Below are 13,839 nucleotides of genomic sequence, written 5' to 3' on the forward strand. Positions count from 1 at the left end.
GATCTTTGATGCCTCTAAATGTTCTGATGAGAAGCTTAGCTCCTCAAAACTCAAGGACACTTCCTTGAAGAAACAAAATTGGCTCTAATACTTAAAGCCTTTGAACTTTCCCAGGGTTCTGAGAGGATGGGCTAGGCAAACTAAAGATATTACATAATCTCTCTTCATCCAAAGCAGCTTCAGTGAAATGGTTCAGTTCCTTGTCTTAAATGGTAAAAAGAGATTTGAGAATATTATTGTGAGTTGCAGGATGATATTTTAGGTAGATTTTCATTGTTGGAGGTATTCTAGAAGACCTTGTTCAAGCCCATCATTTAATGGGTCATGTGAATCACTGAAGCTCACACAAGAGCTCACAAGTGAGCTAACACACATGGCCGTGGCACATGATGCCCACTGCATAGAAAGCACTCAGTAACTCTCGGCTGCTAATGCTGATGAAATTGTTGCTACCACAACAGAGGTTTCCCTACCCCAGTTCAATGCTGTCTTTATGAGATGCATAAAGAAGCTCTATGAAGCTGATCCTATGGGTCCCAGCAAGATTCTGGCATAAGGAAAATTATTTCTCTCATAACTAAGCAAGTATAAACCTACAGAAGGGTAAGTGTTATATCTTGGTAAATAATTTCCAAGATGCCCATATCACTCCTCCAGAGCCTAATATGGAGATGCCTTGTTGGAAAGAGACCGCCCTTTTTTTCTGACCCTTTGCTGTTCAACCAATCATAGTGCCAAGGTCCTGGGCAGCTAACATATTGTGGATCAGAGATTAAATTCAAGATGTGGGAAACCCTGCTCTCAGTCTCCAACTAGAACAATGGCTCAAAACATAAGATTACTTCAACATGGAAAAGGAGTCTGCCCAAAAGAAAAAAAACGTGAAAACATGGATGTATAAGAAAAAGAAGATCAGATTTGTGTATGAGATTATACACAAAGTATAAACTCATAGATGGGCTAGGAACTTTGTGATTGAGAAAAATTTCTGAAACATGAGATAAAGAGATTTGGTTATTAAACTGATCAATGAAGTATTAATTTCTTTTTCCAAATCTGTACTTTAAAATGAAGAGACTCATTAGAAATAGGATATTTTTAAGTCAGCAAAATAAGAGTGTGAGAAATATGTAAAATATACCAGGATTAGTAAGAAAAATACACATATGAGGCTTTGTATGGGAAATCCTCCCCCATAGATTCAAATGTTTAAACTCTTGATCCCCAGTTGGTGGTCCTGTTTTAGAAGATGGTGGAAACTTTTTGAGGTCAGGTTTTGCAGGAGGATTTGAGTCACTGGGTTTCTATGGTTTTGCCTCACTCCCTGCCTCCTGACTGTCTCTCTGACTCCTCACCCTTCTGCCCCCATACCTTCCCCAATGTGGTGGATGGTAACCACCAAAACTGTAAGCCAGAATAAGATCCTCCTCACTTAAATTATTGTTACACAAATAATAAAATCCCAGAGAAAGACATTGGAGTTCAAGCTTCAAACTGAAGATCAGAAAAGCAAAGCAGCTGGCCACTAGCTCTTACCTCTACATCAAACTGAAAGGGTGATCCAGCTAGCTCCACAAATCCTCAGACTGTAATCCTAGACTGCTACCTTTTCCTTGTATACCTCTCAAATCCTGGGAATTAAAGGTGTGTGCCACCACTGCCTGGCTCTTTGGCTTGTGGCTAGTTTTGCTTTCTGTACCCTCTTACCAGCTTTAATAAATCATAAATAATATATCACCACAAGTTGTTTCTTGTTTGGTCATTGCAAAAAAGAGAACTAACTAATAGTGCAACAATCAACTCAGTAAGAAAATGGACCTAATTAGTAAATAGGCATTTAAATAACATGTAGCAGTACCGGTGATTAGGGGAGCATACACTGAGAGAATAAGAACATATTTTAGGGCCATCTTAATGGCAAAAACTAAGAAATAGGCTACTACTAGGTGCAGAAGAGTATATGGATCCTGGGTTACTGGTGAGAACAAACATTGGTGCAGTCACCTTTGGCAAATAGTTTGACATCATCTGCCAAAATGAAATATTCAGATCCCCTAAGACTAAGAGAATCTCCTAGTAATTATAGCCCCCAAAGAAATTCTTCAGCATTTACAAAGCAGTTGAGTAAGACTATCCACATCAGAAAAGCTAACAAGAGAAAATTGGCAACAAATGTTTAAAGACCAACGCTTAAAATGGATGCATGAGTGAATAAATTGATTTCTTCACACGTCAAATCTTCTCAGTCATCAAAATAATGAACTTCAGCAACCTATGAAATGGATAGATCTTAGGAAAGTATTAAATGGAAAAGTTTCCCAATTACCAATAGTTCAAAAGTTCAAATTACTAAAACACTAGTAATAGATACAAACTCAGTACAATTGCATTAAGAAAGAAAGCAGGAAGATGATGGATGGATTCAAGATCTGGCCACTCACTAGGAAAAGGGGGGCTGTGATTTTAGATGAGCAACTGCAAACTTTTTAGCTTTTGCTGGCAGTAGGGGGTGGATGGGTGCTAATTGTATTATTACTGATAACAAAATAAGTGTGAGGTGTGGGGAGCCATGCAGTCCTGAGTAAATTACATATTGTTGACATGAGAATGGCCACATCTAGGACCCAGTACCTCAGACACATAGGAAAGACAATGCTTTCTCAGGGTGAGGCTCAAGGAAATTGCCAAATCCTTCCCCTGGCCCATGGGCATATGTTGACAGTGTATGTAGAAAATGTGCACGGAAGCTTACAACCTGAGGCTGTGCACCTACAGAGACCACAACCAATATTAGCCAACCTGTCCTCCTCCATAAGCTCTATACAATAAACTCATCTCCTGATTCAGATGTATACAGTAAACACAATGAGTTTCTGCGCTGCTACTGAGTCTCTAGCAGAGTGCAGAGCAATATTTCCCAGCTTATCTATACATGTATTTGCATGTCTGTCCTTTCTCCATCCCACATTGCCCCAGTTAGGTCAATCTCTAAGCTGTGCAGGTCACAACCATGTAGATCAATAAAGGCAGAACTTGTGACAATCAATTACATCAAAATCCACTACTGGTTCAGTTGGCACAAGTGAGGAACTTCCTTGTTTTTGTTTTTTGGTTTTTGGTTTTTGGTTTTTGGTTTTGGCTTTTTGGTTTATTAAGAATACTAGCCACTGACCATGGTGTTTTTCTGCAAGGTCCAAGGTCTCAAGAGCTGGTACCACTAGCCCCTAAGCAGACAGTGTACTTTGTAAAGAGACATTCTCCTTCAGGATTTCATTTCATCAGCACAGAGTTGCATGAAGAAGGCTAAAGGGAGAGGCTGAGTGCCACGAGGCCAGCTCTGCTTGGCAGTAGCTGCTCTTGTCTGCACCTTCCTTCCCCCTCAGGCTCCTGGAGCTGCACTTCACCGTGCATAGGGGCCCATCCCCTCTATTGGAATCCCCACGAGGACTGACATCATGTACAGTCATTCACACCCCAAATCCTTCTGTTGACTTTTGGAACTTGTATGTTTGATGTATGTCCAGGGTGCCACCTTTTAGACAAGGCTGTATCTAAGCTGCAAAGAATGTCTCAGAGACCAAACACCTTGTTTTTCTCTCTTTGTGAATCCACGATGCACTTCTGATTATATGAAACTTTCTACTGCCATGCCTCCCCTCAGCTCTGGTCCACTTGTATAGCCCCAAGGGAAAGAACTAAGGAAGAGGACAAAATAGGGGGAACAGGCCAGCTGCTGTTTCATCTGGCATAGAGACCCAAAGCCACAGACATGTGTATATAAAACCCTTCTTAGGCAAAATCCCCAGGTGTGGGGGGGTATTTTGAATAATTTTTAAAGGAAATGCCAAAGGCAGTCTTTCATCTTGTTCCTAATCGAGTATCTGTGACACACGGGCTCAGATGTCATTTGGGAGAGACGGAGTGAGCTACTGTGCTAAATCTAGAGCCATAAGGCATCTCTAATTGTAATTTTAAGTTGCCACTGCATAAAGTAAAGAAAACACCAAAGGAAGATGAAAACCACAGAAGCTAAAGCAAGCGGTTTCATCTCCTATGCACATGGGGCATGGGGACACAATGCACCGAGTTGTGATAGTTGTCCCCTCAGTACAGTCTACACATGACCTACAGCAGGGATAGGAAGACATGTTGAAGGGCACCAAACTGAATTACACAAGCCAGTAGGGGGCCTTGCTAGAGACTGGATGGTGAGTGTACCTGCCATGACAGGAGGGAAGAGGAAGATTGGAGAGCTCCAGGCAGTACACAAAGAGCAGACATATGCAAGTGTGTGTAGGGAAGACAGGAAAGGAGGCCTGCATAAGGCTAGAGTCTATCCTTAATGTCAATATCATATGACTAGGGGAAACACACATACATTCTCTCTCTCATGCATGCGCACACACGTGCACACACACACACACACACACACACACACACACACACACACACAATTTCCTCTTGGCCTAACCCTAATGCCAGCTAGCATGCTATTCAGACTGTCTGTTGTAGATGAGCTGCAGGCTCACGCCTCTGCAAGCCCCCACCCACATCTATCAGAATGTGACACCCACCACTTGGAACAGGGGTGGCCAGCGAGCAGTGAAAGAGACCAAAGTCCTTCAGCGGGATTGATGAGACACAGTTTCAAGTGGAAAAGGAAGCACGTGTACCAAAAATGAAATATAAAAATGAAACATGGTACAGAAGGAAAAGAAGATGGGTTCTGATTTTTAAATGATTTGTGTTCTGAAACCAGTTGTATAAGTTAGTAGCAGCAAGAGCCAGGGGCTATCTTCTTGAGTGTCCTTCCCATTTCAGGTTCCCTCCAATGAGGTAGGCAATGTAGCTTTAGCCAGCCCACTGTGGGTAGAATGGGTAGGTGTCACTGTAGGCTGAGATAGATCCTTGCCACTCTGCTTTATCCTTCTGTCATCTTCCTGATATGATACAACCAACTTAACTTTCATGAGGACACAAGGTCTATGACCTTTTTCAGAGAGATACACTGTTCACAATGTTCAGCCCACTGGGATTTGGGGGGAGACTCATTGCCCTAGAACCACATTGCTCAAAACACTAAAGCATCATAGATTGTGTATCCTTTGGTCTCACTGTCAGAAAAAAAAATGCCTCGACTTTATAGGCGTCAGGTATCCTAAAGGTAAGTCAAGGATGATAATGCATAAGTCAAGTTATGAGAGTATGACATCTATTCTAAGCAGTACCTGATGCATAGCTGACTTTTAAAATACAGATTTTTATGTGTGTTTACCTGGATAGATTTTTGTGCACCACATGTGTTCAGGCATCCATGGAAGCCAGAGGGCATTGCGCCCCGTGGAAATGGAGTCATAGGTGGTGGTGCATCTTCTGGTATATGGGTGCTGGGAACCAAACCTGGGTACTCTGGAAGAGCAGTAAGCACTCTTGACTGGTGAATCATTTCTCCAGCCTCCATAGCTGGCGTTCACTTGCTATGACTCCCCAGCAGAATGTTGTTATGTTGTTGGCACTGTTATTATGCTAGGATTATTATGATTATACAACAAATACAGTAGATACTTTTTAATAAGCAGCTAGCCCATCTTGATACACACACACACACACACACACACACACACACACACACACACATATATATATATATATGTTTGTGCAGTTTTGTCACTAAAGAAACTGAAGCTCAGAGAGGCTGTTCATTCAATTCAAAGCAACACAGCAAGTAAGCCATTCAGCCAGGACCCAGAGACAAGGTTTAGACCAAAGACCTTTATGCTCAGCGATATTCACAGTCACATTTTTTCATACACGAAACTGGAGGCTGAGGTGTTCCTAACGTCAGCATGAAGGTTTTAAAAAGCTGAGTGACAGACCATCTGCCCTGCCAAAGCTATAGGGGTATGATGATTCGAAAGTGCCTATGTTGTTGGTCACAAATGTTCTTGCTTCTTCTGCATACTCCCAACAGTCACCTAGCCAGTGTATACTGTCACTTGAGAACATGGCAACTCTAGACACTTGGCAAAGGGCAGGGATGGGACTCAAAGGCAGCTGCTCCACAGCGGACAACCAGATAGCTTGTGTTCTCCATTCTACTTCTCCCGGAAGTTCCCAGGAAGAAGTCCCAAAGACTGAAGCCAGATGGAAGAAGAATTTCCAGCCCCTGCCCCATCTGCTCCCTGCCTTGCCCTCCTTTGTGTTGGAGAAGTTAGCGTCATGGATACTCGAGAAGCTTACACTATCCAGATGGAGAGTTGATTGGCCGAGAGGTTGGTTCTGCACTGTCAGAGCCGCTCCATGGAGGAAGATAGCTGACTTTCCCACAGACTCTTGCAAGCGGTCCAGGTGGATCTGGCCACTTCTCCTCCCCTCACACCCTCAGGCAAATCTGAGCTTGTATACAAGGTAATGCAAATTATTTCCCTGTTCTCTTGCTGCAGTAAAGCACTAACAGGAGCAGCAGCCAAAGCTACGGGACTTGCCCCTTCACATGCCCAGGGTAATAAGCCATATGATGCTACCTAGTCTACATAACAGTTCAGTCTAACCCAGGGGAGCAGTCCTGCTTTAAAGATAATGAGAGTAAGTCCACTAAAATTAAGCAAGTTACTCAAGGGCATAGGTCAAGTAGTAAATGGAGGCTAATGGAGATTCATTCATTCTCCACAGAACAAAGTGGACAGGGTCTTATGTGGATATTTAAAAGATACCTTGAGGGACAAGAGAGGGCAGTTGGGGGATCTGAATATGATCCAAGTATGTTAATATTCAGGTATGAAAATGTCACAGAGAAGCCTCTTCTGTTGTACAGTTGGTATGTGTTTTTAAAGGGGCAGAGCTCTATGTAGAAAACCATCTAAAGGATGGCTGGCAAGCATCCCAAACTATGTGGCATCACGATGCGAGGCAAGAAAGGAAGGGAACCTCAAACACTGTGCCCGACCCAGACCTGGCCTCCTCTGTGCACAGCACAGCGGCCTTTAACAAAATCACTCCCAGAAAGTATTCTCTTAAACGGGGAAAAGACCTCCAAATGGGGAGGGCAAACAGGTCAGGGGCTCCTAGTCATAGGGTCTGGGTAAGCATCAATTACAAAGAGACATGCTTATTTCAAGGAATCTGAAACTCAGGGCTGAAGTTGGTATAATGCCAGGCGAAGGGAGAATACGTACAACTCTAACCCTGCTCCATCTGGTCCTGCACTCGGTCCTTTAAATGGCTTATCTATGTCAGTACCTTACAAGACCGAGTTTTGAGACAGGCATTATTTTTATTATTCCCAACTCACAGGTAAGCTTACTGGGGACCAGAGAGGTTAAGAAAGCCGCCCATAGGCACACGGCTGGTAAGTGAGTGAGCCAAGAGTGAAACGGTGGTCTAAGTGTGACCAATGAACTGGCATTGTCCACCCAACATTCTATCAGTCCTCCACAGGACCCACTAACGTGGTGTGTCGAAAGCTCAACAAAGGGCTTTGAAGTCTTCCACACCCTCTGCTTGGTGGTGATTCAAATGTTCCAGACTGCAGGTACAAGCTGATGCCACTGACAATACTCCCGGCAGTTTTGCACATCTGGCAGTTAAATGAGTGAAGCTCAAAGCAAATCATATTCCCGAGGTGTAGGACACTTCACAGGGTGAATGACAGGGATTTTAACGCAGCTCAAATGGCAGAGAATCAAACTAACCTCATTTAGGGGTTGAAATAAGAGATGCTCACGGAAGAGCAATGGACCCCAGGATGCCCCCATGAATTCAGACTTGATTCATGTAGAACTTGAGAGCATGAGAGCCTTAGGAGGCAAAGCTTCCCTCCTGGCTTCTTTTGTTAACAGGGTTCCACTTAGCCGATGCCTCCTGGGAGAGGCATTGCCAGAAGCTTGGTGTAAGAGCCCACTGGTTTCATTTGTGAGCCAAGGGTGGATGGAGTAACCATTCTTTGCATATTCTGGAAAACCGATCCCCCATAGGACACTTTGTTTTTGAAGGTAAGTCTTTTGTATCTCTTTTTTTACTATGTGCAACTCCAGGCCTGTCCTTCTGTCAGTTGGCAATCAGAGCACTTTTACTGAATTTAAACCTTGCACACACCGCAGGATAGGTGAGCAGGAGATATCTAGGATGACCTGTGTTTCTTTGAACTCTTAGTGGCCCCCTCCTGGACCAGGAGATGGAGCTCCCATAAAGGAATTAACCTCCTTTCACAAGACTGATACAGTTGATGCCACACGCCAAGCTTAGGCCCTTGCTAAGCACTTCATCTGTCCTCTGTGCTGAGCTAGACCCCAGACAGTGATAGAAACTCTGAGCAGGGCAGGAAAGTCAAGCAGCCCACCTTTTACTGCCTGTGCAGAGTCAACTATGTGCAGTGACTGCCACCCCTGCCATGTCTCAGGCTCTCTCCACAATGATACCCTCCAAAGTCCTGCTAAGATCTGCCAGGACAGGAAAGGTGAGACACATCTCAAAGCCTTCAGAGAAAGGACAACCAAGGCATTTGGATATGGAGTTGGAGCTTTCCAAATCATGGGAGTCTCCCTTGGAAAAGCCAGTGACATGTGAAACACAACTATGAGACTCCATCTTCCTTCACACATCTGTCTAAACGTCAGAAAGTGACACACATGGCCATGCTTTCTTCTAATCGCTCCTTAACTCCAGGCAGGAGATTCTGATAGCAATTGTGCGTGTACCATGTTAACCAGACATTGGGGAGGAAATCATCTTTACAGTGGAGCAGTTCCTGAATATTTCTGTGATGAGGTAATTTGCGTAAATATTCAAGCTTTGCTCCTTGAATAAATTCCAGTTGGGTAACAGCTGATCCTCTGTATTCTAAGGCCTCTTGTCTCTTTCACTGTTTGTTTCTGCTTTTAGATTTGACATCATGTGGGCAGAGGAATTTAAAACCAGAAAGGGCTGGTCTTAGGGCACTGGACACAGTGCTGACCTCCAAAGTTTTGTTTTATTTGTTGTTGTTGTTTCTCTTTGTGGAAGAGAGAGTGAAGAAAGAAGAAATGCAGGGTTTCTGGATAGACAAAACATTTATATGAAACAAAATGCATGAGTAGTTCAGTGTGATCCAGAAATGCAAAGTTTCTGGAAAAGACGTGGAGGATGAATATGAACATCTAATCCTCACACCATCTCTGGAAGCAGCTTTGGACCACCTGAGTCACTGCACAACAAAGGAGCCCCCGGTCCCTTCACAGTGACCATTAGATAACATGGCAGAACAGAATCAATGACCACAACTTTGCCCAAATCTTTTCTCATTTCTTGATCTCCCCAAATTATCACTAAACAAAAAAAGGGCAAAGGACAGTTGCATGAGCCACAGTCATTTGAAGGATACAGTAAAGGGGAGAGAGAGGGTGGATTTGCAAAGGGATTCCATTCTACATCCAAGGAGCAAACACAAGAAGCTGGAAGCTATAGTACACCCTCCAAGAAGGGACTGTCCAGGGTCTGAAGGGCCTTTTCATGTGGCACCTTTCAGGCCTCACATCCGATTCTGTAGGTACATTACCTATTCAAGAATAATTTGCACTTCTTCTAAAAGCTCAAAAATGCTGCTAATTCCTACTTAATCAGACTCACTGAGACAGGCCCCGAAATTTGCATTTCAACAAGCTCTCCAGTTTATTCTGACACACTCGAGATCTGGAGAAATGCTCAGCTAAAGGTTCTTTCTATTTTAAGAAACTTTGCCCACCTCCCTCCAAGTAAAAGACAGCAGTAACAGATGATACAGGAAAAACTGGCACTCAGCAGATAATGCCAAACTTCTCAACTCATTAAATTGTCTCAAGAAAAATGAGCAATGCAGCTTAACTTTCCTAAAATCAATGCATAGACTAATATCTAAACTGCTCACCATTTTTTACAGCTGTGGAGGAAGAGCCCTGCAAGAAAAGAAGCGCTATAATGGCTGATAGTTTATTCTCTAGTCCCAGCTTTCCAGAGAGGACCCATACAGTGGGGGACCCCATGCTCACCTTGCTTTTTGAAGAGGTTGCTCTGCACGATCTCATTCATTGACTGAACCTTCTGCTTCTGCAGCTTCACGGGAGGGATACAGGTGTAGAACTCATACAGGAGCTGGCTGAAGACAAGAAAAAAAGAAATTGGCAGAAGTTAGACCCAAGCCATCCACCTTATAGCACTAAGGCTCCAATTTGGGTAGTTAGTGTTCTAAGGACAGAATTGTCATCACTGCACCTTCCTTGCACTTCTAAGTCCTGGCAGAGTGCCAGGTGCACAGTGAGCCTTCAGTGAACACACTGATGTCAACACTGAATAGTCAAAGCATCCAGACAGATGTGAAATCTTAAAATAACACCAATAACCCTGAGCATGTCCTGTGTGCTTTACACATACATTCATCCTGTGTCACAAGCCTTCTAACACTACAATGTTAGGGAAAGGTATCCAGATTTTTATATTTTACCCATTTATTACTTGTGGGAGTGAGGTTGAGGCAGGTTCTCTTCATGTAGTGAAGGCTGGCTTTGAACCCATGATCCTTCTATTCAGCCTGAGTGCCGAGATTACTGGGGAGGATGCTACACCAGGCTGACAAGTGTGGTGAACTAAGGTTAGAAAGGTCAGCTAACTTTCCCAAAGTGGTGCTGGTAAGTCAGCAAAGAAACAAGTGCTCAAAACCAGGTTCTGACTTTCCTACTGTATCATTTTTTATGAGTGGCACTTTAAGCAACTGCTACTAAACTGCATTACTAAATCATTTTATTTTAGAATGTCCTACAGCTGGCAATCCTCTCTAGTACATTTCAATTGAAAGGGGGTTCTTAGTATTTTTCAGAAGGCCATGAAAAAGTTGTGGACTTGGAACCAGTGCAAGACATCAGAAAGGAAAGAGCTCTTTCTCACTAGAGATTTAACAGTGCACCCCGCCCCAAAATATAGCTCCTATCAGCTCATTATAGTCATTCAACCCTAGGTAAACATTTATATATTATGCGGTAGGCAATACGCAGAGAAGTAAGAATAGCCAGACTTGGTGACTATTGGCATGACGCTTTCTAATGAAGGTCAGTATATAACACAAAACAAACAAATCAATACAAATGCAATAGATACAATGGGTGTAGAGAGCATCAAACAATAATGGTAAGGGGTGTAAGAAGAATGTAAGGAGTGGGAGGAACTTAACTGATTTCTAACAGGCAGAGGTAGTTTTCCCAGATAGAAGCCTAAAGAATGAGGAGCTGTATTGCATAGAAAGGGAAAGGAAAAGATGATTTAAAAAACAAGGAAACACACAACCGCAACAGAAATGAAAACCTACTGGTGCTGTCCCAGACAGAGCTTGAATGCAGCTCAAAGACCGGCACCTGTGGTAACTTCTCAATCATTTGTTACACTAAAGGCAGTAAACTTCGGGAAGGACATACAGCAATGCTAAATGTGAACGGGTTTCCATGTAAAAAGTGCTTTGTTTTTGTTTGGTTGTTTGGTTTCATTTTGCTTTGTGTCATCTGTTGTGCCATCTGGGAGTTTCGGTGGATTTAAGGAAAAGTAAAAGGTCAGACTCGGATGCCCCACTGCCACAGCATAATCTCATTAAAATCATTTGTCCATCCGTGACAAGGATGGAGCTAAAAAGGGGAGAGCAGAATGAAGCCAGTCTCCATGATCTCTTCCCCATTTGCAGCTATGGGATTTACCCAATGTTGGGACCTAAGACAAACAACCGATAGGCCCATGTGCTGTGCAGTGTTCTGCCTCAAACAAACCTGCTTGTTCAAGTCACATTCTACAGCTTCAGAGAAGGCTGATGCTTTCATTACATACCGGTTATCATCGAAACCTGGTATAATGAAACCAAAATCTCTCACCCTAAGACCCCTGAGCAAGGCTCCCACTGTGTTCTCTCCCAGACCTGAAGCTGAGAGCTTGTACCAAACCCCCCAGGAGGGCCCTGCTTTTCCTTTCAATCCCTGGTGTGACTGCAGAACTGGAGAGGCAACATCACAGCTCTCACCTGAGCAACTTTGCATCAAAGACTGTTTCCACATCCTGAAGGACAGATGGGATGTATTTCAAAGCCGCCACCTGGGTGGAACATGAAATAAACATGAGTGATGCCCACATCCAACACCTCTGTGCTGTTGAGGTAGACACTTTGTGACATGATGCAGATCAGAGAATGACCCTGCACCCCAGACACTTCTGTAATCACTCAAGGCTGCAGGGGGTGTAAGCTTCTTTGTGTACACAAGAGAAATCACAGGCAAGCAGGATGGCTTAGTCAGTAAACAAGTTGCTGCACAAATACAAGGAGTGGAGTTTAGCTCCCCAACACCCATGTGAAAGCCAGGCAAGGCAGCACACACTTGCCCTAGCTCTGAGAACCTGGAAACAAGGAGATGCCAGACAATCAGTGAGCTCTTCCAAGGAGACACTCTGTTCTACTGATAAAACACTGATCAAACATTACCAGCTGCAATATATCATTGAAAGTCAAGCAGGAACTTGAAGCAGAAGCCATGGATAAATGATGTTTGTTGGCTCGCCCACATATTAGCTGGCTTTCTAACACAGACCCAGACCGCCTGCCCAAGGAATGGTTACAGGGGGCTGGGCTCTCTCCTATATCAGTTAACAATCAAGACCACCCGCAGACCAGTCTGATCTGGGCAGTTCCTCAACTAAGACTTCCCTTCTCAGGTGACTCTCAGTGTGTCAAGTCCATGGTTAAAGTTAACTCGAATGAATCCTGTCACAAAATTAAGGCAAAGAAAGAAAGAAGAAGCCACTGATGTCAACACCTGACCACAAGTGCTCTGGCACATTCAAGCACACATGAACACACATGCACATGCACAGGTTGATCACAACTCGTACCTTCAAAGCGGCAGTAACATGTGAGTAAAATGTTGGAAGCACCTTGGCTCTGTGGTTGGATTCTAATTCCACATCTTGTTAGCCATGTGGCTTTGGACAAAAGCATCTTTACTGTCTCAACTTCTGTACAGATGTGAGGCATCAAAGCATGGTATAAAGTATATTTTGGGTGCTTAATAATGGACACCTCTCTTACAAGGAGCTGTGCTTGAAATGGTGGCTAGGGTGATTTGAACTGAGTTATTTATATTTTCTCTCTGTGGTCACTATAGTGGACAGAAAACATTGTACATATCAATAATAGCATGCTTTGTCCCCATGACTGGGCTAAGAAGACTGAACAGCAAGATGGATTTTCTTCCCCTCTCTTTATCCAGAGGTATGAACCACTCCCCATCCCCTACAAGGAATAGCAGTGGGCAACCTATAATTTCAGCAGGAGGCGTAAGTCACATGGTGGGAACAGAATGACTAAGGGTCTAACAGAAGTGGGTGTTTTTATTTTATTTTCTCTGTTCTCTCCATGACACCAATATGTATCATCCGTGTGCAATCAGTCTAGAATGAACATAATGGAGATGACTTTCTTCAAGAATATCTTGGGATGAGAAAAAATGGTTGAATAGGTATACCACCACACCTGATTACCTGAGTTCCACTCCCTGGATCTACATAGACAAGAACTGACTCCCACAAGTTGTCCTCTGACATCCACACTTGTGTCAAGGTACGAGCACACACATGCACACAAACAGACACAAATAAAAATATGATTAAAAAATCTTACCTCTAGATATATACAAAGGAGTTTCTTAAATAATCACTGGCTTTTCTCTGAGAATTTATAATGGGGCAAATACTGTGCTGAACACTGTAAACATATTATCTTCTTAATCACAGCCCTACAGGGGTTATGGGATTTTCAAAGACAAGGAAGCCCGGTCGCATCAGGATTCAGCAATTTGCTGC

The 13,839-nt window shown here is 43.4% G+C and overlaps 1 protein-coding gene across 1 annotated transcript in view; it reads right to left on the reverse strand.

Moving 5' to 3' along the window:
* The window catches only part of Dock2 (dedicator of cytokinesis 2), a 409,830-nt gene that overhangs the window by 272,470 nt on the left and 123,521 nt on the right, over positions 1 to 13,839 (reverse strand). Inside the window, exons 24-25 of the mRNA XM_040748446.1 lie at positions 12,008 to 12,078; positions 10,002 to 10,108 (exon numbers count right to left, since the gene is read on the reverse strand). Of these exons, the coding sequence (XP_040604380.1) occupies positions 10,002 to 10,108; positions 12,008 to 12,078 (178 nt within the window). The remainder of the gene's footprint in view (positions 1 to 10,001; positions 10,109 to 12,007; positions 12,079 to 13,839) is intronic.

This window comes from Mesocricetus auratus, unplaced genomic scaffold (genome assembly GCF_017639785.1).
Source record: "Mesocricetus auratus isolate SY011 unplaced genomic scaffold, BCM_Maur_2.0 Super-Scaffold_100007, whole genome shotgun sequence".
Classification (NCBI taxonomy): domain Eukaryota; kingdom Metazoa; phylum Chordata; class Mammalia; order Rodentia; family Cricetidae; genus Mesocricetus; species Mesocricetus auratus.